Raw genomic sequence first — 24,433 nt, forward strand, 5'->3', positions numbered from 1 at the left:
AACCTCCAATTACATTGCCAACGGAGAGAAGGGCGATAGACAACAAGTCTGCCATGGACCCCCCTGACATTACGAGTGCACTGGTGTCGCCTTGTCTGCGCGCCCAGAGATAAGCCTCGGGGGTTACGTAATCTGGGTGTGTGGAAACGTGAGTCTGTGGGAAACATAGGAGTTTGTAAGGTAGAGGACGTGGAAGATGTAACACCCTAGTGACATGTGCAGGGTAGTGTAGTTGTTCTAATGCCACCCTTAATAAGGCTACAGGCATAACCGGTTTACCAGTGCTGTCGTGTCACCAAAATGCCTCGGAGGGGGATAGAGAACACCCCCTCCATGTCCACTGGTCTTTCTCTTCCTGTGGGTCTTCATCCTGAGCTTCCATTAGCTGCGTTTGCGATAAGTGATTAAAACTTTCATTCACAATCAGCATCACAACCATTTTCTCTTTCACATCAGGCGTGTCAAAACTCATTATGTCTGGTGAATAGGCAACTCTTTTTGCCTCTTCGTCTGCGGCTTGGTTTCCGTGTGAAATAAAGTCTATTCTCTTAGTGTGTGCTGCCCACTTAACTATCGCAATGGTTACTGGGAGCTGTAGTGCTTTAATAAGTGTGTCCAATAATGCAGCGTATTGCATTGGAGTGCCGTCCACTCGGAGGTAGCCCCTCCTTTTCCAACATGCTAACCCTGCGTGCACAGTTGACATCACATAGGCGGAGTCGCTGTACACTGTTATTTCCTGGTCTGCGGGTTTCTCGAGCTCGACAATCAGCGCCACTATTTCTGCAGCCTATGCTGAAAAGTTAGACGATAGTCGTGCACTTGACATTACTTCAAATCCCCCATTTACCCTGTGTTTTACCACAGCGGCACCTGAATGCCTTTCTCCATCATTTTGATCAATCTTTGAAAAACCATCAATAAAGAGAATCTCCCTGCTGCTAAAGCATTTTCTTTCACCCTTGGTATCTCGTCATAGAATTATTCATAATTCGAGCAATCATGTGCTTGCTCGTCTTCTGCCAGTGTTTCAGCTGCAAACATGGCAGGGTTCACCGTCCTACATCTGACTATTTCAATCGCTGGACTCTATATAACCACCTTACAAGCAGAAGCTCTTTGAGATGTCAGTATACCTTTGGGTTTCCCCAAAACAGCAAACAAAGCATGTTCAACAAATAACATCATGGAACACCCAATCACTATACTGGCAGACTTCTCAATAGCAAACGTGGCTGCTGGCAATGATTGTTCGCAAGGGAAGTGACCCCTCATTACTGGGTCCAAAATCCCACTGTAATATGCTAAGGGCTTGTACCCCAATGTAGTTTTCTGCATGAGTACTGCTGCCTGTTCCATTACTGTTCCATTTGTGTGCGAAAATAAAAAGAACTCCTCAGAATAATTGGGAATCCCTAAAACTGGAGCTGTGCAAATTGCCTTTTTTAACTTCAAACCCCTCCTCCATTTCCTCAGTGCATTCAATGTTTCCCTGATTCACTTGCACCTTTTTCAAGGCCTGCAGCAATGGCCTTGTGTATGAACTATAATCGAATACCCATCCTCTGACATAATTGCACAATCCTAACAACTGGTGCATTTACTTTATCATGTGCGGTTTTGAGGTTTTCAAAATCGCCTCAGCCCTTTCAGGTGTAACTTTCTTTCCTTCATGCAAGATTAACTGTCCTATCTACAACACCTCTTCTTGACAACACTGCAATTTCTCTTTGTCCACCTTAAGTCCCTTCTCTGCTAGAACAATCATTAGCTGAATCGTCACATCTGCACTCATCTTCTGATGTGCTGCAGACCAAAATATCATCTACGTATCTCAGCAACACACTTGGCAAATCAATATTGCTTAGATCCATCTGCAGGACCCTATTAAAAATCGATGGTGACTCACAGTACCCTTGAGGTAATCTTGTGCTTTTCAGCTTAGTCTGACAGAATGTAAATTACATCAGATCTTGGGAATGTTTATGCAATGAGATTGAGAAAAATGCATTTTTCAAGTCAATCACAGTAAAATATCGCACCTCAAACGGGAATCTACATAGGATCGTCGCCGGATTAGGAACGAGAGGAAATTCGGCCTCTACAATCTGGATAAACAGCCACATGTCCTGAATTAAATTCCACAACCCCACTTAGATTTTTTGATAGGGTACACTGCGGTATTGCATGGTGACTCTGATGTCGCTAAGATGCTCTGATCCATCATGGCCGATATTGTCTTAAAAATACCCTTGTCTGCCTCTCGAAACATGGGATACTGCCTTGCTCGAGGTAATTGCTCCTGGCTTCAATTTAATTTTAACTTCCCCTACCCCCTTTAACAGGCCTATGTCATAGGGGCCCTTAGTCCATAAAGAAACTGGCACTTCCGCCATATCTTCATCAAATAATGCGGGACGCTGCCGCACTATCAACATTTTCTGTGGAACCTCACGTCTTCCTGTCATAATCCAATATGTAATGCTCATTTCAAAACGCTAGTTCGTCATCTAACGGGTCATCCGTAAACATATCCTCGTCAGTGACTTCAGTCAATCTCTAACATTCCCCAATAGCAATCACTGTTCTCCATGGCCTGCCGTCATCATCAAATCCTTCGAGGATGGCCAATTCCCCTTGCACTAAAGCTTGCTGTAACTCTAATGGGAAAAACCTGTCCCCTCCTCTTCATCCATGGGAATCTGTGGCTTGAATAGAAATTCATCAGGTATTCTCATAATCTTGCCCACGAGACCGGGTAGCCATGTTAACAAAATGCGTGCCCCATAATGAAAAACTTCTGGTTCTAGCGGCATCCCTCGTATGGCTATTTGCCCTTTAAATGCCATGATAAATTTGCCCGCGTTTAAATAATGTATTCCTGGCGTTGAACACACTATGCCTTCATCAGTGAAGGAAATAGTCATGTTTAGCTTTGTTTTTAAATCTCGGCCCAATATATTAACTGGTGTCTGTCTTGAATACAATAACAGGACAGTCATGTCACACTCTCCTATAGATACTGGCAATTTTTCAGTGAAAGGAACTCTACTTGTAGAGAAACCTTGCACAGTCATGGCATTTCCAGATAACAAAAATGTTCCCTCCCATATACATGAGTGAGTTGCACCTGTGTCTACTAAAAAAGAAAAGGATTTGCCTCCTGTGGTAACGTTCACCCTCGGTTCCTCTTGAGGATTGGGCATCACTGATAGTACTGAACACATCAAGTCACCCTGTGAACTGTCCTCTTGTGGGTACATACTTATTACTGTGCTTATGAAAGGATTCCCACCCTTACTGTGTCACCCCCTACTCTAGGAGTCAATAACTGTCCTGTGTTTGCACTCTGTTGTATTTGCCTGGATGCGTGATATGACTGCCCTTGCAGCGGATTCAATGGCGCTAGCTGTGGTGGCAAAGCCTGATGCATTCTTGGCTCGTGTGCTAGATACACTGTCTGATCTTGGGCAAACCCATCCCTACCTTGTGGGATATATGCTGCAGGATAAGCGTCCCCCCTCTGGAGAATTGCCTGTTCTGTACAAACCCTTGTCTCCAACATGTTTGCACAATAAGCCCTGTCATTCTACATGTCCAACACACAGGAGCGAGTCTTCTGATTTTCCCTCCCTGCATTCCTTGATTATCATTCTGCATATTCTGAAAGCCTCCTCTTCTGCAGAAGCCTCCCCTGGCTTCTTCGCCCCTGGCCTCCCACACACACCCAATGGCTGAGAGCGGTCACGTGGGCTTCGGACTCGGAGGAAACTTGGTCTCGCCTACAACCCACATGCTCTAGGCCCAGGAATATCTGGCTCAGATTCCGCTCTTATATGTCAGATCTGAATGTGACACCAGCCACATCTCCCCTGGCCGCCTCTCCCCGCCGACCAGAGTTCACACCTCCACCATAGCCCCGGGACATTTTGGTGTTTATGTTATAAAAGTGCTCAATGGCTATGCTCATCTGTGTTGTAACTCCTGATTACCTGCACTGTATACTTATTGTACCTGTATTGTACCTGTCTGGCGATGTTCGCCTGTCCTTTTTTTTGCTGCCACGCTAAATGAATAAAAAGAAGTTTAAAAAAAAAAGAAGCCTCCCCTGGCTCTTGACATAAACCTGTTCCCTCCTTGATCCAACTGCCATTGGTTATTCACTTTGGCATACCTACTGTCTGCTATAATCCTGGCCCTTCTCCACTTGTTAACATTGCCCCTTCTATAGCATATTTCGATAGCTGTTTCTGCACTAACTTAGCCTCCTTGGTCTTCCTAGCATCTTCTCTCTTTTGATTTTTCCCCTGCAACAATCGGCAATGGTGCGCAATGGTCAGCTGTATTACTGGCCATGGTTTTGCCTCCATACCCACCAACTTCTTTTGCTGTCTCTGTACCTTGTTTGGTAGTCCCTGACACAATATATGTTATAATGCAGGTATAGATTTTCCCCATGTCTCCCGTGTTTCCAAAGACCATTGCTCTTGAAAATTCTGAATGTAAATAAGCAGATCCTCCCCTTCCTGCATCTTACGTGCCATTATAGTGCCCATATCTGACGTATCAGGATATTGTACTCGAAGCACTTTCCAGACTGTCGCTCTACAATTATTAAATGGCACCCCATCATGCGCTGAGTTCTATGCAGTGACATTTGCATATCCTGCTCTCGTCCAAATGTCATCAGTCCTCTCTCCAAGGATAGCTGCTAGACGATTCTTAATGTTCCCTATAGCTAGCATATTTCCTCCTGTCATTTTCTCTAACTCATAGATCCATTTTCCGGCACCCGAGTCCGACTCAGGAGCTTACACCTTAGATTATCCTTTTCCATCTGGGACCATGGGATATACTGTGGTCTGGCCCCTCCTTTTTCTAACAAGGGGAATTGCGAAATCCCAAAATCGCAATCGTCTCCCATCGTCTGCCTGTTCATAGCAGGAACAATGGTTCCCGATTGCCTTCTTCCTGGTAATTACCTTAACCTGTTCACATAGGGTGGCAAGTCCCCCCTCTCACTAAGAGGTCGCATTTTAGATCCATCTGGCCACGCCAGGGGCTCTGGTATCCTCGGTTTAGGTAGGTCCAGATCCAACCACCTCACTTCCTTGTCTGTCTGGGAACACCCCTCGGGACCACACGCACCAGCACCCTCCTCCCCACGGAAGGTTTCCCTTTCTTAATGTGACGTCCCCAACCAGTGCAGCTATCATCTTTCTCATCTCTGTTTAAAGTCAGCCTGTCCAAAGACAAGGCTCTATGGTCGATGCTGAACAGGTCCCCCTATTTGCCTCGCGACTGAACACCTTCAAATCGATCATCTTTCCCTTTATTTCTGGGTTCACTTTTTTTCCTCATCTCCCGATAAGCCTTCTCGATTCTGTCGCCGATATTTCCAGTCCCAAAATTATCCTCTAGATCTACTCTAGAGGGTCCTGGCATTGGTTCTTGTACCAGGAAAAACTCTTCTATGTCCTCCCATGCCATTACTGGATTAGGTTCCATTAGCTCTTTCTCCATGCGATCAATATCAATGGTGCATGCCCTCTGCATTCTCCTTCATTCCATTTCCTCATCAAATTCTTTGTTTCTTTGCTTCCTCCCTAACCCCTTTCTCTTCCTGTCTCTTCACTTCTCTTCCCTCATTTGCCCTACGCACTTCATCTTTGAGTCTTTGTATTCTTTAATCCCTTAATTTCTGTTCTTCCTCTTCTTCCCTTTTCTTTTCTAGCCTGTCTCGTTTTTCGATTGCTCTTTGTTTATTATCACACTAGCTGTCCCCGGCCACACGTTTCTGTGGCTCAGTCTGGTTAAATGGAAAAGAAAGAAAAGAGAAAGCACACATTTCTAATATGTTTAATTTCACAGTGCTTGTGGTTAGTTTTTAATGGCTCTGGCCATTCTCCAAGTTGAGGCAGTTTAATTTTCCCGGTGGCGCAACACATTCCTTTCGTTTCTCCATTAAATTTCAGAGCCTTGCAATAAGGACACACTTCAGTCATGGTGTCGATGAGAACATGCCGGCTCAAACTATAATCATCAGCTGGGTTGTACCGGAAGGCAAGGCGATTGTAATTGCGTGATTGCTGAGCACGGAGTCGTGTTTGACGCAGATCTGCTGTTTGTTGTTGATGTCTTTTAGCCACTCTCAGCCTGTCGCGTTCTTTCTGTTGAGAACAAAGCAGATCTGAAGCTGCAGAACGCGATCGCTGTGCTCGCAACCGTGCATCATGAAGTCTGGCTGCATGTCGCTATGCTGCTTCCTTGGCATGTATTTGAGCCATTCTAGCAAGTGTTGCTTTGACGTCCAACAGATGGTGCTGTTTTTCAGTAAAATATTTAGTATAGCGTGTGTTGCTTTTATGTCCAACATATGGCGTTGTTTTTTAGAAAAAGCATGTTTTACCTGTCACAGGTGTGACATCTATGTATAGTAGGTATATAAAAACAAGCGCCTATTCGAATGCAACGTTGTGTCAAAATTTTAAAGCAATCCGGTGAAGAACTTTCAGAGATTTTGAAAAAACGAACATTTACATTTTTTTATATAGATTTTCTTTGCTCTTCTGCCCTCTCCTCCTTTCTTAACTGTTCATCTTGAGAGAGTTGTTCCCGCCTTTGTCTACTCTTTCTTTTAGTCTTGTCTTCTTTCAATCGTTTCTCTCGTTCCCTGTCTTTTTTTATCTTGCTCATCCTGATCTTCTCTTTGCCGTACTTCCCCAATGCACTTTCCATCAAGTTTGAGCAATATCTGACCACCCATCCATTTGCTTTGTATGAGCGCTACCTCATCAGCTTATGGCATGAATATCTTATCTGCCGTTCCTTAACACATTCTGAACTGTATTGCTTAAGCTCAGGTGCATGTTTTGGCAGCTTTTTGCACAGGTGTATGAGCGGAGTAACATCTTCCATCATGGCTGGTCACTCTTGAATGTCAATACTTACCGTTATTTTACACAGACAATACTTTTCAGAAAAATAATACAATATGAGAGTGCACCACTCGTCACAGCTCCAAGCCTCTGTGTCTCACTTTACTTCAATCTATCTATTCAATCAACACCATCAGTCAACTAAATACATAAATAATTAAATTTCAGCCTTCTACCACAATCTATTACTTTTTGTTCTTCAATATTTCATCATTTCTTTACCACATACAACACATACAATATACAAAGAGACAGAGTGGCCGGCCCCAACATAAATTTCAGCCAATGCTCCTCGTAGCTATTCTCGCCCCTAAAATTACTCCAATCGGAGTGTAAGTTATTTTCCTTAGCGACCCTTGTCTGCTTGTAGCCTAGGCATGTCTACTTGGACTTTTAAATATCTTCTTCTGGACGTCCCTTGATGTAGGATTAATGGGCTTAAACTCTGACGCTCCTCGTTCTTCACTTACTTGACGCTCTCTGTCATTAAACCAAATACCCCACCAATCCTCTGTTACTTTTCGTCCCGTTATCACCTTCCCCACTTAATGCTCATTCATTGTTTTCCACCTCTCTCAATCTACTCACCATTCGCTTTTCAGCTCCTGACCTCTCTCCTGGAGTGATCACTTTCTCCTTTCCTCCCAGCTCACCCTCTCTACCCCTCAGGCCAAGCCAACTCCAGCACTGCCACCTACCTTCTCGGTTATCGGACCCATGAAGCGTGTGTCAGTTGAGGCTTTTGCCACGACTTTTTCACCCACACCCTCCTCCCTTGTCTGACTCATACCCTGACACGTCCCTTTCCAGGCTCCAATTTGCTATATCTGATGCTCTTGATGTTCTTGCCCCTGTCATGAGGATCCGCTTGAGGCCCAAAGCCAAGTGCAACTCTTGGTATGTCTCAGACCTCGTCACCCTTAAACGCAAGTGCAGGGTGGCTGAGAGGAAATGGCATGATTCTGGTACATCCTCCGACAAACTGGCCTGCCGCCTGCTCCAAAGGCAATACCGGCTCTCTGTCCGCACCAAGAAGCAAGCCCACATCCAAGACCACGTCTCCACGGCATCTAAAAAGTCAGCCGAACTCTTTTAAATATGCAAGGAGCCGGCCATTCCTGCTGCAGTCTCTAAATCTCCTGTCCCCTCCCAGGCCCTCTGCACGACCCTGGCCTCTCATTTCATCTCTGAAACTCAAGACATCCTGTCCTCTCTCTTCCTCTCCCCCTCCTCCCTCTACTCCCTGTTCTTCCTTCTTCGGTCACCTCTCCCCCATCCTTCTCTGCCTTTCCCCTGTACTCCCCAGACGAGATTTCTTGACAAGTCTGATCTATGAAAGTCTCGTCAAAACAGGTTCACCCCTGTTCCTCCAAAACCATCAATGACCACATTGACACCCTGGCTCCTGCTCTGACTGACTTCTGCAACCACTCCTTCGCCTCTGGAGTCTTCCCTATCACCCTGAAGCATTCCCTTGTGCACCCTATTCTTAAGAAACCATCTGCCGACCCTTCCTGCCTGGCTAACTATCACCCGATCTCCATCACTCCTTTCCTGGGCAAACTTCTGGAAAAGCTGGCCATCTCCCAGTATAATCTTCACACTGAATCTGTTGGTTGTCTTCATGACCATCAGTCTGGCTTCAGAGCTGCTCTCCTGAACATCCGTGAAGACCTGCTCTCCAACCTTGATTCCAACACCCCGTGTCCTCATCTTACTTGATCTCTCTTCTGCCTTTGACTCGGTCAACCATGCCATCCTGCTCAACCATCTCCGTGATAACCTGGGAATCACCGATCAGGCCCTGGCTTAGCTGACTTCTTTCCTCTCTGATCGACCCTCCCAGGTCAATCTTTGGCCCTTGGGTCTTAGGTCCTTCCTCTCCTATATCTCTACCACTGGTGTTCTCCAGGGGTCTAACCTCTCTCCCTGGCTGTTCAACCAATACCTGGCACTTGATGACCATCAGTCTGGCTTCAGAGCTGCTCTCCTGAACATCCGTGAAGACCTGCTCTCCAACCTTGATTCCAACACCCCTGTGTCCTCATCTTACTTGATCTCTCTTCTGCCTTTGACTCGGTCGACCATGCCATCCTGCTCAACCATCTTTGTGATACCCTGGGAATCACCGATCAGGCCCTGGCTTAGCTGACTTCTTTCCTCTCTGATCGACCCTCCCAGGTCAATCTTTGGCCCTTGGGTCTTAGGTCCTTCCTCTCCTATATCTCTACCACTGGTGTTCTCCAGGGGTCTAACCTCTCTCCCTGGCTGTTCAACCAATACCTGGCACTTCTTGGCCACCGCACCGCAGCTCTCTGCCCCAACTTTCAGTGCTATGCCGATGACACTCTACTAATTTTCAGGCTCCCTTCCTCCACCTCTTCTCCTTCTCTCATCTCTGTCTGTCTGTCTGCTATCCAGGAGTGGTATGCTGCCAATGATCTCTGCCTTAATGCTAGTATGACTGATATTCTCCTCATCGGCACACCTGCTCCCTCATTTCCTGTCACTCTCTGACTAGCCTCTCTTGGCCTTCTTCCTGCTCCCACCTGTGAGGCTGAAAACCTCGGGGTAATCTTCGACCTCACACTTTCCTTCTCTACTCACATCTCTGTTGTCTCTAAGAAGTCACACTACCAGCTGCACCTCCTCAAAGGCATTCTTCCTTTCTTCTCCTTCCCCCAGAAGCTCACTCTCTCAGTAGCACTGGTTCTCTCTCGGCTGGACTACTGCAACAGTCTCTTTCTAAATCTGCCTGCCTCTACTCTCCTCTCTCTGCAACTCATGCAAAACAGGACTGCGGGACTTGTCCTTGTCCACAAGCCCAGGGATCAAATCTATCCAGGACTGAAATCTCTACTCTGGCTCCCTGTGGCGACAAGGATTCTGTTCAAACCCCTCTGCATTGTCCACAAGGCCTTCAGGGGGCCGGGGCTTCAGTACCTTCAACTCTATCATCCTAAATATCTTCCTTCTCGAGCTCTCCGCTAATCGGCCTACAACTCCCTCAGAGTCAGTCGCTTCTCCAAGCAACAAGTTGGTGGTAGATCTCTTTCTTCTGCTGGGCCTCCCTCTGGAACAGCCTCCCTGCCTCTCTGAAACTTGTGGAGAACCATCTCTGGTTCCGGAAGCACCCTGAGACCTTCCTCTTTGCTTCTGCTTTCTCTCCTCCTCTACCCTGCTGATCTCCTGGCTGAAACTGAAACTGCACTGGTTACCTGGCTACCCTCCGATCTCGGGCCCAGGTCTCCTCCCAGCAGGTTGCACACCTGCACTGCCCCCCTGGCAACCCTTGCACTCTGGGACTATTTCTGTATTACTACAGCCCCCTAACAGCACTTGACACCTTATGTCTGCACTTACCCTTGCACTTGCCAACAGCTGGCCACACTTATTATTTATTGTCTTTATTTATTTTACTTTTATCCCATGTACTGCAGAGCCCCTCCCTCTTTCCCCCTGCACTTTTTCCCTTCCCCCCTCCCTTGCACTTGCGCAATCTCAATGTCACTTGACCTAATAAGATCGTTGTCTCTATCTTCCCTCTGTTCCCCCGCTCCTGCCTCGTCACGCCTTGAAACACTTGTGTATAGGTGCGTTATAAAAGCCTTACTATATCATATCATTTAGAATACATGTGCCCCCCTCCGGGGAGCCCCTCACACCCCTCTCCCCGAGCACCATAAACTGCCTCCTCCTCTTGTGCGTGGAGTGGCAGGCCGGGTATCGGTTGTCAAATGTTCTGTCCAGACTTCCTATTCCTAGCCTGGATTATTGCCTTAGATCATGCTTTGCTGTGCCTCCCACAGCGTTGCTGCTGATGTAATCGCATCTTGCCTGCTTTGCTTCTTTAACGTTGGCTGGCATTTCAAAGAGTGGAGAGTGTTAATTGTGCACAAGCAAGTGCTTGACAAGTGCATCAAAGTTGAGGGGCATGCGGCTCATTAGGGCGCTGGAGCAGATGGGAATGCAGTGACAGAGAGTCTGCGGAAAAACAACATGTTATGAAAATTGACTTTTATAAAAAAAAAAAGGATGCCTGGAGAGCTGCAGCGTAAAGGTTATGGATGTACAATTACTAGGCCTGCCTTGAGGTAAATCAATTGAACTCAAAGTGTAAAATAACTTTGATCTTCTCTTACCAAGAGGACTCATGAAAGATCACCAGCCCTGCCATTTAGCCTGACTAATGTATGGTATAGATGTATTTGCTTGCTTTATTTTAGACAAGTGCAGTAGCACATGCTGCAAGTATTAATGGCTCAGCAATGCAGGCCCTGCATGTGTTCCTCCCTTTTGGTTAGGCCTGGGCAAATTAGTTTGGCATACAACGAAAAACCTGAATTTGTGGTATTTTATGGTTCTGATTTTTTCCAAAATTCATCTGGGAAGGTTGGGTTCAACATTCATGGCCCAAATGTGTCCTGCGAGCGGGGTCCGGCTGCTGCCATCCCACATGCATGCATACAACATGCCCCACTAGCCTGCTGGCACCTGGTGGATCCCCACAGGGGAGTGGGGCATGTTAAACTATTTTTCTTGTAACTGTTGTGGTGGTGGGGGGGGGGTTCTGGGGTGCTTTGGTGTGGGTTGGATGGTTCATTCCCCTAAAAGTCCAAAGGTAAGTCCCTGAACTTCACAATCAGTGACCCGCAAATATTCACGGATCCCTTTTTCTTGGGGTTCACTCGGGCTTAGTCACAACACTGCAGCACTGCCTGGTGAGCAGCCTGTTTACGAGGGAATGTGTGGGAAATAGATCCTTGTGTGTTGCGGTGCATCGCAACAGTATCACACCGCTATGAAATAACTGTTGGGTTCAGTCCTACTTAATGTCCAAACTTTAATCCTCATTACAGTTTGGACGGTGTGGTAAACCTTCCGGTAAAAGCAGCAGTAATTTACTGCACTGCCAAAACACAAGTTTGCCAGTGGGGGCACTGATCTACCTATTTCAAAAAGCACTGTAGGACTTGAGTGCACTTTCTGGACAAGCCCATGAGATCCAGTGAATCTAGGCATGCAACATGTTTCTATGTTCCCACTAAATATCCCACAACATGCATCATAACCTTTAACTTAATGGGCTGCTTTTCCCCCACCCTTAAGCAAAGGCACGAGAAAAGTTAAGTTGTTAATTAAACCTGGGGCAAGCAATGACCAACATTAGGGGTCAGAAAGCCTTACTTAATGGCCCTGAGCAAAGTAGGGGCCATTTAGGATGGTGGGTTTCATGTAATGGCAGGCATTGCCCCTCCCACCCCTCTAGAAGGGTGCAAAGTATTTCAGAACAAATGGGGGGTTGGCAGTGAAAAAAGCAGGGCACGCCTTCCCAGCATTGTGCTGCCATGTCATGAAGAGCTGTGCACATTTAAGAGGTGGCCGAAGTAGGCAGAAAAAAGGATAACAGGGCTGTGGTAAAACAGAACAAACTGGAGCGTGGCAGGCCCTTATGCAGTGGTTAGCCAGTGTGGTCCGATGAATCATGCCGGGGAGTGGACACAGGGGCTGAAGAAAGGGGTGTCCGCGACCAAGCAAGGAACAATGTGAAAGTGGAAGGGATGAGGCTCAGAGGCCCTACTGCTTGTCCCAGACACCCAGGACGTACAGGCAACTACCAATGAGTAATGCTCAGAAATCCTCGTTCCTAATTGGGTAAGCCAGCGTGAACATTCGACAAAGGGTTCTAAAATGAGGTAACACCATTGGAACAGTACATAGGTCAGCATCCAAATGATGGAGCATTAGTAAATTGCTGGCTGCCTATGTGATCTACAACATAGTTGCATAAACATAGAAGCAGGTGGTGGTGAAAATTTGCATTAACTGATGAATGTCAGCCTTTTACTGCGAAAATAAACAATCTTAGCCAATGGGCCTCATTACAAGTCTGGCGGTCTGGAAATAATGGTGCTCGTAGCAACATACTGGCACCCTTTCCGGACTACCAGACTACAAGTATGCCTGCAGGGCCCAGTGATCTCCGCAGGTCTGACCAGCCGGGAGCAACGGCCCCTGCAGGCATTGTTTCCCAGAAGTGCTTCTGTGTCCCCTACGGGACTCCACTAGAATGGGGACATATAGTTCCCACTGCCTGACATCCCGGCCAGCTGGGACTTGTAATATCCCGGTGCCACCTGGATATCAGGCGGCGGAAACAGTGTAACAGTTCGGCAGCAACCCACCGATAGCACCGGCGGGTTACCGCCGACCTCATAACGAGGCCCAATGTTTTGGCTAATTTTTAGTTGTGGCTATTAGGTGGCACTTTAGCTCCACCTATACGCCAAAACTATTGCATTAGAGTACAGCTAGGGGGAAATGGCATAAGAGGAGAGGCACACAGCTTGTAGGTGTTGTTTGCTTATTTGTCCACCCATGGACTGTACACGGCTATGCCAATCCTTATGGCAATTCACATTAACTTCCTGCCCTAAACACATCCTCCTGTGATTAGTTTGAGCCACCTCCACAAAGCCTTGCCATCAAACTGTGTACTCAATGTGCCTGCCAGTGTTTTTCCAAAGCAGTATCCTGAGAGATAATCTCTTAATTGGAGCTATAAATACACTACTGGTGTAAAAACAATGTTTTAGCCCTGTCTGCCTTCAGTTACTTGATTAATAAGCACTATGTGTGACTTACACTGAAGACCTGTTAAAAAAGAGCACGGGCAAAGCCACCTCTTTTGGTTTGTGCACAAGTATTAGGCATTTGGCAGGCATTGCTAGTATATGCCCAGGTAGTCGCACATTTTTGCAGCTGTTTCCATTTATGGCCAGTTAATACCACTACGGCAGTGCCTGACAAATGCCTTGTCCAAACCTACACAAAAGCCAAAACTGTGAGCTTTGCTAATGCTTGTTTGGCTAGTCACAAGTATACGAGTAGCGAATTTGCTTTGCTCGGGCCCTTAACTTGGGCAGCGGGCCATTACCCACAGTGTGGGCCCGCCACCCTGGGGCATATCGCCTCAGTTTCACTCCTTTATATGGAATACGCAATGGTTCTCTCTCCTGTAGATCTCTTTGGTCAGAGACTAGACTAAAAGTCTACTAAAGAGGGCCAGAAAAGATGGAAGGTGTTTTGTTATCCTAGTGATCACACTCTGGAACAGACTTGCACTTGAAATTCACCTCGAGATAAACCTTCAGAGTTTCACAAAAACATGGAAAACATGATTCTTTAATTATTTATAGTATACAAACTTATGTAACCGTGACACTATCTGGGGCTACTGCACGCTAATTCGCTTCAACAGCATCATGATACCTATAAGGGTGAGTGTTCTGTGTCCTATAAATGAATGTGTCCTATAAATGTCTCAAGAGGATAGTTCAGGGGGAATGTGCTCGCCATGGAATCAAGACGACAAGGAGCAACACAGGTTCGATTCCCGGGTCCGCGCTTAGAAACCTCTGTGTATTAAGAGCATTATAAATAACATAACATACATAATGAAACACTGGTCAGATGAAAGTGGGTGAGATATCTCAGGGGAAAGTGGCATGGTGGAAGGGAGCAAGGGTGTTATATATCCTTTTATCCTGAGCATGGGTATTCAAAATAAAGCTGGTTTCAATGCCCACTGAAAGCCCTTCTTGAAGACCATTGGCTGCATAGAGAGAAATTGATTCATCTGAAGACGGGATAATCTCATTTTGACAGCCATACCTTTGCTTTAATCGGGACCACAGACATAGGTTCCCACCCTTTATTTCATTAGGCAACAGTTTCCAGAAAATTGTGGGTGTTCCGTGGAGTATACTTGAGGAATGATGAGAGGAACGATGATTGTCCTAAGCTGCCAGGGCGATGTGGGAATTGATGTGTGACAGCATGAAAGTATGAAGTGTTACTTTTCTCTGTATGGGGGCAGCTCAACCCAGAGGTTGCCTGTCTCCCTGCTTTCTAATATGTGTAGAGCTTCAAGACACTGGTACATGTTGGGAGCAAAGGATGGCTTGCCGTCTGTCAAGAGCTGCCTGATGGACTTCATCAATGTGTAGGGCTTCATTGGTGACATGTCCCCCTGGAGGGACTCCCCTCATTATGTCTTCTAAAGAGAGTCATGGATTGGGTGATCTTTGGGAAACAAGGTAGCTCTGCCCTGTGCTTTTTCTAGTGCTATTGCCAGAGATCAGGATAGGCACTGGAAAGAAATGACCCAATATACATTTCGAGGAATGATGGTTTGGGTGCAAACATGCCTGCTTGGCTTTCCAGATACACATGTTCTACCTGAGGCTGATGATGCCATCTTGTCACACAATTATTCCCAATTGAAAGGGACCAACATTTCCCCAGTCACATCCTATAGCTGTGCAGCTGTCAGCTATGCAGCGAAAACACAAAAGCACAGTGCTGGGAGAAACCAAACAGACCTAGTGTATTTCTATGGTGTTTGTCTTCCACTTCTAAAGGGTGGAAAGGGCCCTAATACATCTAAACCTAAATATTCCCTCTCTCTTATTTTCTCTCTCTCTCTCTTTCTCTTTTTCTCATAAAGTTCTCTCTGTCTCTATATATCTTTCTCTCACATCTCCATCTATTTATTGATCTTTCTTTCGATCACTCTATCCATGTCTCTTACACAGGTTGTGCGCAATGTATGACTGATTTGTGTAATAGTTGTGTGGTCACCAGGTGGGATGGGTTGTGGTCAGTGGTCGAAGTGAGCGGGAGCGGTCGGGAGCGGTGCTCCTCTACTTTTATTTAAAAAAGAAACTGTTCCAGAATGGTTCAGTCATAAAATGAAATAATAGGAAGAAGTTGAAGCTTGCACTTTCAGTGCTCTGCACTGAACATTTCCTCAAAGAGCAGGTGCAAGCGTTTCGGGGTTTGCATTGTGTGTGGGAGGGTGCAGCGATGAGGTTTGTGGGGAGTGGGGGCAGGCCAGCAGAGAACATAGTTCCACTACATCTTTTCATACACTTCAACCACTGGTTGTGGTCACTGTTTTAAGTAAGTTGCCCTCATGTTAGCTCAGAAATTCCATCAATATTTGCAAAGCCAAAGTTGTGATCACAAGATGTTTTAGACAAGATGCATTGGCATTTGGGCATCTTGACATCACCCATCCCCGCATCATTCTATCATGTAGAGACGTTGTGGGTAAGAGGATCCATAATGGGGAACACCCACCTCTTTAACTTCAGTAATTTCCAGATAAAGACTGCAGTCTTATGCCTTGTTTGTGGTCTTGAACCTCATACATGCATTCCCCCGCGACTGGCACCAGCCTCAACTGTGCACCTCATGCAGGTGGATATGCAGCACCCTACTGGGACTATTTGAGGGTTACATGTGATTTTAACAAATTAAATAATGAATGTATTTTTTAACGAATACAAAACAACTAAACAACTAAAAAATATCGAATTGTTATTGATTCATTTTTAGGTTGTCCCCATCAAGCCCCCACATTTCCCCTTGTTTAAAACCCCCTTCCCACCAGATTTAACCCCTTACCCCACCTCCACATATACATTTTTAAAGAAAATTCGATATTTTTGTTTTGTTTTTTGATTCGTTAAAATGTCATTCTTCGTTTTAAATTCGTTAGACACAGACTCGCACGTTTGTATGTTCAACCCTTTACTTTGTGGCCCTATCGCCTATCCACAGGTATGCGGCTGTGATTCTGACAGAGACGATTGATACTGCTTTGAAATAAGTCATTGATTGATTTAAACTTTTCTATAGCACCCTAACCTCCCTCGATTCGCTGAAGACGACAGATTAGGTATACATCTGCATCACACAAAATCCAACGTTTCTCCCTTTCTCCATGTTCCCCATGCGCAGAGCACCGTGGACAAGCTCATTAAGAAGACCAACCTGGCGCTGGTGGTCGGGACGAACAGCTGGAGGGAGCAGTTCATCGAAGCCATCACTGTCAGCGCAGGTAAGCAGCCCTGCCTTGAACTAAAGTGACACACGATTGCCCAGCGTGGAGTCTCCCTGTGCAGCCTGTAGTGACTTGGCAGCACTCCACAAGAGACCTCCCACCCCCATAGATTTAGACCCTAATCGCAGCAGAAGTTTATTTTTAAATACAAGATTCTACTAATATGAAATGCATGGGCTAATATACTTCAAATGTCTGGGGAGAGATTAAAGGACTGTGTACATCTTGCTATCTCATCTCTATCTTTCATGTAGCCTTGAGCATTTCGTGCGTTTGCATCTGATCACTTTAAAGTCTTATCTCTTCGGAAACATTGAATGCTTGCCTGGCAGGTGAAAAGTATCGCTTTATCAATTTATCCGTTTAGAGATCTCCCCATTTCTTTTTCTCACACAGTGGTTTGTGATATACTGAGTAGTCTAGCTGAGAAATACTGGCATAGCCCCGGCTGCACCTCTGCGCTAAAGGTTAGCCAAGTCCTACCCAATAGTTGGCAACTGGAGGCCGCTCCAGGAAGATCTAAGACATTTTGTCTCAAAACCAATGATATCTGTTGTAGAAAGGGCTGTATGTAGTTCACTATGTATGCGCATTGTGTGCCACTTCTGCACACATCGGCATATCAGGAATACATTTAGACGTAGACGCCTGGAAGTGGGGACGCACCACCACAAAAAGAATGAAAGAAAGCACGGAGTCAAACTTAAGCAAGGCTCACCTGGCAAGCATAGAACTGGCACTGATCGCATGTCATAATGGACAGGGTATTTCACAGAACTCAGTGCAGGGTTTTCGAAACTTCTGGCCTCAAAAATAGGCAGAACAGACCTGTTCACTCATTAAGAAGTGCTAAGGGCGAGTATGTTCGTCCTGAAAATCCTATAAGGAATCATTGTAGGCTCCCGCTCACTCCCGCAGTTCAAAAAGGGGAGTCTTGAAGACCCTTCCTCTGACGAGATGGCCACAAGCTGGAGGGCCTCAGCTATCCTTGATATAAACAAAGAGTGGACTACCATCTGAGGGTCACGACTTTGGTACCTGACCTCTTATTGTTCCCTTAGTGGGTAAACTGGGATGTTTACATTCTGGATCATCCATCATTCTTATTCTTTAGAGGTCCATAATTGAAGCTAAGCAAAGCATGACCACTTTTAAAATGGCCGACAAAGAAATCGCATGACAAAAAAACAAATGCAGAAGAAGAAACACATTACAACCGCGCTAAAAATACTACACTGGCTACTATTAAAACAGCGAATAAAGTTCAAGTCCATGTGCATCACGCACAGAGCAATACACAAAAAAGGCACAGAATTCCTAAGCGATAAACTACGCCTACATCAACCGACAAGAACACTGAGATCAAGCACCGACATCCGCCTGGAACCAAAACCCTATAACAGAAGAAAACTCAGAGGATCCTCTTTCTCTCACCAGGCACCGGAAACCTGGAATGACCTATCTAAGAATATACAAAACACAACAAACCACCTAGCATTCCGGAAACTCCATTAATCATGGCTCTTCACAGCTACAACAATGACACACTAGAATGCCCACCCCGTTAAACAACGAGGAAAATAACACCAACCTCGATCACCCCCAAAATGGACATACACAGAACCCAAGGAACGGACCCCACGACAGAGCATAAGATATTACGGGAAATAGCCACAAAGGAGGTCACCATAGACGGATCACATACTCAGACCAAGAAGAAAGCCCTTAAATGACTCATTCACTGCCTCTCGGCCGTACCATATTCAAACTCCCAGCAGACACATTTAGATAGAAAGTTTGTAAGAGGAGACCACAACACCTGCTCCAACACCCAAGGAGGAGAATAGAGACTCAACCCACATGAATCAGTTCATCAACATTAGAACACCTACAGAGCTCACTAGAATAGAACTGCGAGCGCATTGCACCTACTAAAACCCAACCCACAACACTCACTCCATCAGAATTAGAACACTTACAGAGTGCATTAGAACAGCAGAGGGAGCGCCTCACACAAACCTAAAACCCTGCCAGGTGTAACCCCTTCGCCCATCCTGATGAGATTGGGAGGATTGGCGAGCACCACACTCGGATAGAGTTCTGAATGTTAGCATGTTAAACTTCAGACAACCCACTAACAAAAAACTCAGCATTTCTGCAGACTTATCTCACTCAAAAATCTGACACAACCATCTCTCGCACAAAAACCCGCACGCACTTCACAACACTGCAACAACACATAAGCCACACCAACAGCACACAAGAACTGACATCGATCCGATACTCGCACCAAAGCTCAGCACCCGGTGTACACTGAGTTGAAGCTGCCAACAGAACACCATTCCTTTCACTATCCTACTCCCGCTTCACCTACTAACCCATCCCACCCTCTCGTTTGCAGATCCGCCAGAGCGCCTGGGGACCAACTCCGTTGTTGACGGTGCTCGGTACAAATACCTTTAACATTTAACATTTAACATAAGAAACATCGAAATAGTTGTGACTGTCCATACAGTATGGTGGAGGTTAAAGTAACTTTCAGGAATCTTTTACTACTTACATTTGCTTGGCATTTCAAAAGCAAGAACAGGAAAGCATTAAATATCCTAGAGGTTTTCTGACTTTTAATTTTACTTTTGTGAGTAGTTGTTGTTATTGAAAACAAAATGGCAGTAGTATGCAGCATGGAGGAAAAGCTTTAGTGGTTTCACACGTCTCGGGAGGATAGCTCAGGGGAACTGTGCTCGCCTTGAAAACAAGCCAACACAGAGCAACACCGGTTCGATTACCGGGCCCACGCTTAGAAACCTCTGGGTATTAAGTGCGTTATAAATAACCTATCCTATCACTAAGAATCCCCTATGCACTAAACAAAACATCCCAGGCAATTCAATCATACATGCAGGCCTTTGCCTTCCATGTGGACTTCTGAAATGTCTAGAAATTGCGTGCCTTGAAAATGAATATCTTTCGTTGGTAATGTGCTATTCAGTCATATCTTAATTGCTTATAAATCACATAGCTCTTTGTCAGCTGCGTTGTGTTATGAACAACTTGGAGAGAAGTCGTGCAATGGACCCAATGCCTTGCAGTACATTTGGGGCAAACAAGTGTAACACGATGAAAAGTTGCCTAGCACTGCCTTGTGGTGTGCCTCATTATTTGGTGAAACCATTGTAAAGGGGCTGCCGAGGAGGTGTGTGGTGTATGAGGGTTCATGGAATGTTTCTTTTTTACATTACAGTACATTTCTTTTTTGCACTTTGTCTGGACGTTACAATATTTAAAGTGCTTGTTATAGCCAAGATCAAGTTTTTAATCCAAAATTGTGCTAATGATTTATGTACACTACCATGTCTCTGAGTGAAATAGGCTCGTGTGATGTTTAACAAGTGAGGGATGTTTGTTGTTGACTGGCCTAGCAAAAACACAGAGGTGATGGCTGGAAGGTTTAGAATTAATCTTAACCACTGGCAATGCTCTGGGCAACCCTCCAGACCACCGTTCTTCGCCTGCCAAGCCATTACAGAAGGGAAAGACCATATGCAAATCAGGCTTGGCCCCACCCCAAAAGGGGCAGTCCAGCCCGAACTGCTAGGCCACATCCCTTCTGCACGAGACCACAAGCATCCCCAAACATGTTTCGCCCTTGTTGGGGCTCATCAGTGAGGAGTAGCTTGGGTCTCTAGGCCCAGCAGGCACGGGACCCAAGTCTGGGCATACCCGTCCCACTCGGGGTGACATAGCAAAAACACAGAGGTGATGGCTGGAAGGTTTAGAATTAATCTTAACCACTGGCAATGCTCTGGGCAACCCTCCAGACCACCGTTCTTCGCCTGCCAAGCCATTACAGAAGGGAAAGACCATATGCAAATCAGGCTTGGCCCCACCCCAAAAGGGGCAGTCCAGCCCGAACTGCTAGGCCACATCCCTTCTGCACGAGACCACAAGCATCCCCAAACATGTTTCGCCCTTGTTGGGGCTCATCAGTGAGGAGTAGCTTGGGTCTCTAGGCCCAGCAGGCACGGGACCCACGTCTGGGCATACCCGTCCCACTCGGGGTGACATAGCAAAAACACAGAGGTGATGGCTGGAAGGTTTAGAATTAATCTTAACCACTGGCAATGCTCTGGGCAACCCTCCAGACCACCGTTCTTCGCCTGCCAAGCCATTACAGAAGGGAAAGACCATATGCAAATCAGGCTTGGCCCCACCCCAAAAGGGGCAGTCCAGCCCGAACTGCTAGGCCACATCCCTTCTGCACGAGACCACAAGCATCCCCAAACATGTTTCGCCCTTGTTGGGGCTCATCAGTGAGGAGTAGCTTGGGTCTCTAGGCCCAGCAGGCACGGGACCCACGTCTGGGCATACCCGTCCCACTCGGGGTGACATAGCAAAAACACAGAGGTGATGGCTGGAAGGTTTAGAATTAATCTTAACCACTGGCAATGCTCTGGGCAACCCTCCAGACCACCGTTCTTCGCCTGCCAAGCCATTACAGAAGGGAAAGACCATATGCAAATCAGGCTTGGCCCCACCCCAAAAGGGGCAGTCCAGCCCGAACTGCTAGGCCACATCCCTTCTGCACGAGACCACAAGCATCCCCAAACATGTTTCGCCCTTGTTGGGGCTCATCAGTGAGGAGTAGCTTGGGTCTCTAGGCCCAGCAGGCACGGGACCCACGTCTGGGCATACCCGTCCCACTCGGGGTGACATAGCAAAAACACAGAGGTGATGGCTGGAAGGTTTAGAATTAATCTTAACCACTGGCAATGCTCTGGGCAACCCTCCAGACCACCGTTCTTCGCCTGCCAAGCCATTACAGAAGGGAAAGACCATATGCAAATCAGGCTTGGCCCCACCCCAAAAGGGGCAGTCCAGCCCGAACTGCTAGGCCACATCCCTTCTGCACGAGACCACAAGCATCCCCAAACATGTTTCGCCCTTGTTGGGGCTCATCAGTGAGGAGTAGCTTGGGTCTCTAGGCCCAGCAGGCACGGGACCCACGTCTGGGCATACCCGTCCCACTCGGGGTGACATAGCAAAAACACAGAGGTGATGGCTGGAAGGTTTAGAATTAATCTTAACCACTGGCAATGCTCTGGGCAACCCTCCAGACCACCGTTCTTCGCCTGCCAAGCCATTACAGAAGGGAAAGACCATATGCAAATCAGGCTTGGCCCCACCTCAAAAGGGGCAGTCCAGCCCGAACTGCTAGGCCACATCCCTTCTGCACGAGACCACAAGCATCCCCAAACATGTTTCGCCCTTGTTGGGGCTCATCAGTGAGGAGTAGCTTGGGTCTCTAGGCCCAGCAGGCACGGGACCCACGTCTGGGCATACCCGTCCCACTCGGGGTGACATAGCAAAAACACAGAGGTGATGGCTGGAAGGTTTAGAATTAATCTTAACCACTGGCAATGCTCTGGGCAACCCTCCAGACCACCGTTCTTCGCCTGCCAAGCCATTACAGAAGGGAAAGACCATATGCAAATCAGGCTTGGCCCCACCCCAAAAGGGGCAGTCCAGCCCGAACTGCTAGGCCACATCCCTTCTGCACGAGACCACAAGCATCCCCAAACATGTTTCGCCCTTGTTGGGGCTCATCAGTGAGGAGTAGCTTGGGTCTCTAGGCCCAGCAGGCACGGGACCCACGTCTGGGCATACCCGTCCCACTCGGGGTGACATAGCAAAAACACAGAGGTGATGGCTGGAAGGTTTAGAATTAATCTTAACCACTGGCAATGCTCTGGGCAACCCTCCAGACCACCGTTCTTCGCCTGCCAAGCCATTACAGAAGGGAAAGACCATATGCAAATCAGGCTTGGCCCCACCCCAAAAGGGGCAGTCCAGCCCGAACTGCTAGGCCACATCCCTTCTGCACGAGACCACAAGCATCCCCAAACATGTTTCGCCCTTGTTGGGGCTCATCAGTGAGGAGTAGCTTGGGTCTCTAGGCCCAGCAGGCACGGGACCCACGTCTGGGCATACCCGTCCCACTCGGGGTGACATAGCAAAAACACAGAGGTGATGGCTGGAAGGTTTAGAATTAATCTTAACCACTGGCAATGCTCTGGGCAACCCTCCAGACCACCGTTCTTCGCCTGCCAAGCCATTACAGAAGGGAAAGACCATATGCAAATCAGGCTTGGCCCCACCCCAAAAGGGGCAGTCCAGCCCGAACTGCTAGGCCACAACCCTTCTGCACGAGACCACAAGCATCCCCAAACATGTTTCGCCCTTGTTGGGGCTCATCAGTGAGGAGTAGCTTGGGTCTCTAGGCCCAGCAGGCACGGGACCCACGTCTGGGCATACCCGTCCCACTCGGGGTGACATAGCAAAAACACAGAGGTGATGGCTGGAAGGTTTAGAATTAATCTTAACCACTGGCAATGCTCTGGGCAACCCTCCAGACCACCGTTCTTCGCCTGCCAAGCCATTACAGAAGGGAAAGACCATATGCAAATCAGGCTTGGCCCCACCCCAAAAGGGGCAGTCCAGCCCGAACTGCTAGGCCACATCCCTTCTGCACGAGACCACAAGCATCCCCAAACATGTTTCGCCCTTGTTGGGGCTCATCAGTGAGGAGTAGCTTGGGTCTCTAGGCCCAGCAGGCACGGGACCCACGTCTGGGCATACCCGTCCCACTCGGGGTGACATAGCAAAAACACAGAGGTGATGGCTGGAAGGTTTAGAATTAATCTTAACCACTGGCAATGCTCTGGGCAACCCTCCAGACCACCGTTCTTCGCCTGCCAAGCCATTACAGAAGGGAAAGACCATATGCAAATCAGGCTTGGCCCCACCCCAAAAGGGGCAGTCCAGCCCGAACTGCTAGGCCACATCCCTTCTGCACGAGACCACAAGCATCCCCAAACATGTTTCGCCCTTGTTGGGGCTCATCAGTGAGGAGTAGCTTGGGTCTCTAGGCCCAGCAGGCACGGGACCCACGTCTGGGCATACCCGTCCCACTCGGGGTGACATAGCAAAAACACAGAGGTGATGGCTGGAAGGTTTAGAATTAATCTTAACCACTGGCAATGCTCTGGGCAACCCTCCAGACCACCGTTCTTCGCCTGCCAAGCCATTACAGAAGGGAAAGACCATATGCAAATCAGGCTTGGCCCCACCCCAAAAGGGGCAGTCCAGCCCGAACTGCTAGGCCACATCCCTTCTGCACGAGACCACAAGCATCCCCAAACATGTTTCGCCCTTGTTGGGGCTCATCAGTGAGGAGTAGCTTGGGTCTCTAGGCCCAGCAGGCACGGGACCCACGTCTGGGCATACCCGTCCCACTCGGGGTGACATAGCAAAAACACAGAGGTGATGGCTGGAAGGTTAAGAATTAATCTTAACCACTGGCAATGCTCTGGGCAACCCTCCAGACCACCGTTCTTCGCCTGCCAAGCCATTACAGAAGGGAAAGACCATATGCAAATCAGGCTTGGCCCCACCCCAAAAGGGGCAGTCCAGCCCGAACTGCTAGGCCACATCCCTTCTGCACGAGACCACAAGCATCCCCAAACATGTTTCGCCCTTGTTGGGGCTCATCAGTGAGGAGTAGCTTGGGTCTCTAGGCCCAGCA

General features: G+C 47.4%; 1 protein-coding gene across 7 annotated transcripts in view; it reads left to right on the forward strand.

Moving 5' to 3' along the window:
- The window catches only part of SLC8A1 (solute carrier family 8 member A1), a 1,145,942-nt gene that overhangs the window by 867,283 nt on the left and 254,226 nt on the right, over positions 1-24,433 (forward strand). For all 7 annotated transcript variants that reach the window (XM_069606868.1, XM_069606869.1, XM_069606866.1 and 4 more), the window contains one exon: positions 16,746-16,845. In XM_069606868.1, coding sequence (XP_069462969.1) covers positions 16,746-16,845 — 100 coding nt within the window. The remainder of the gene's footprint in view (positions 1-16,745; positions 16,846-24,433) is intronic.

The sequence above is a fragment of the Ambystoma mexicanum genome, chromosome 4p (genome assembly GCF_040938575.1).
Source record: "Ambystoma mexicanum isolate Mex_15411 chromosome 4p, UKY_AmexF1_1, whole genome shotgun sequence".
NCBI lineage: Eukaryota > Metazoa > Chordata > Amphibia > Caudata > Ambystomatidae > Ambystoma > Ambystoma mexicanum.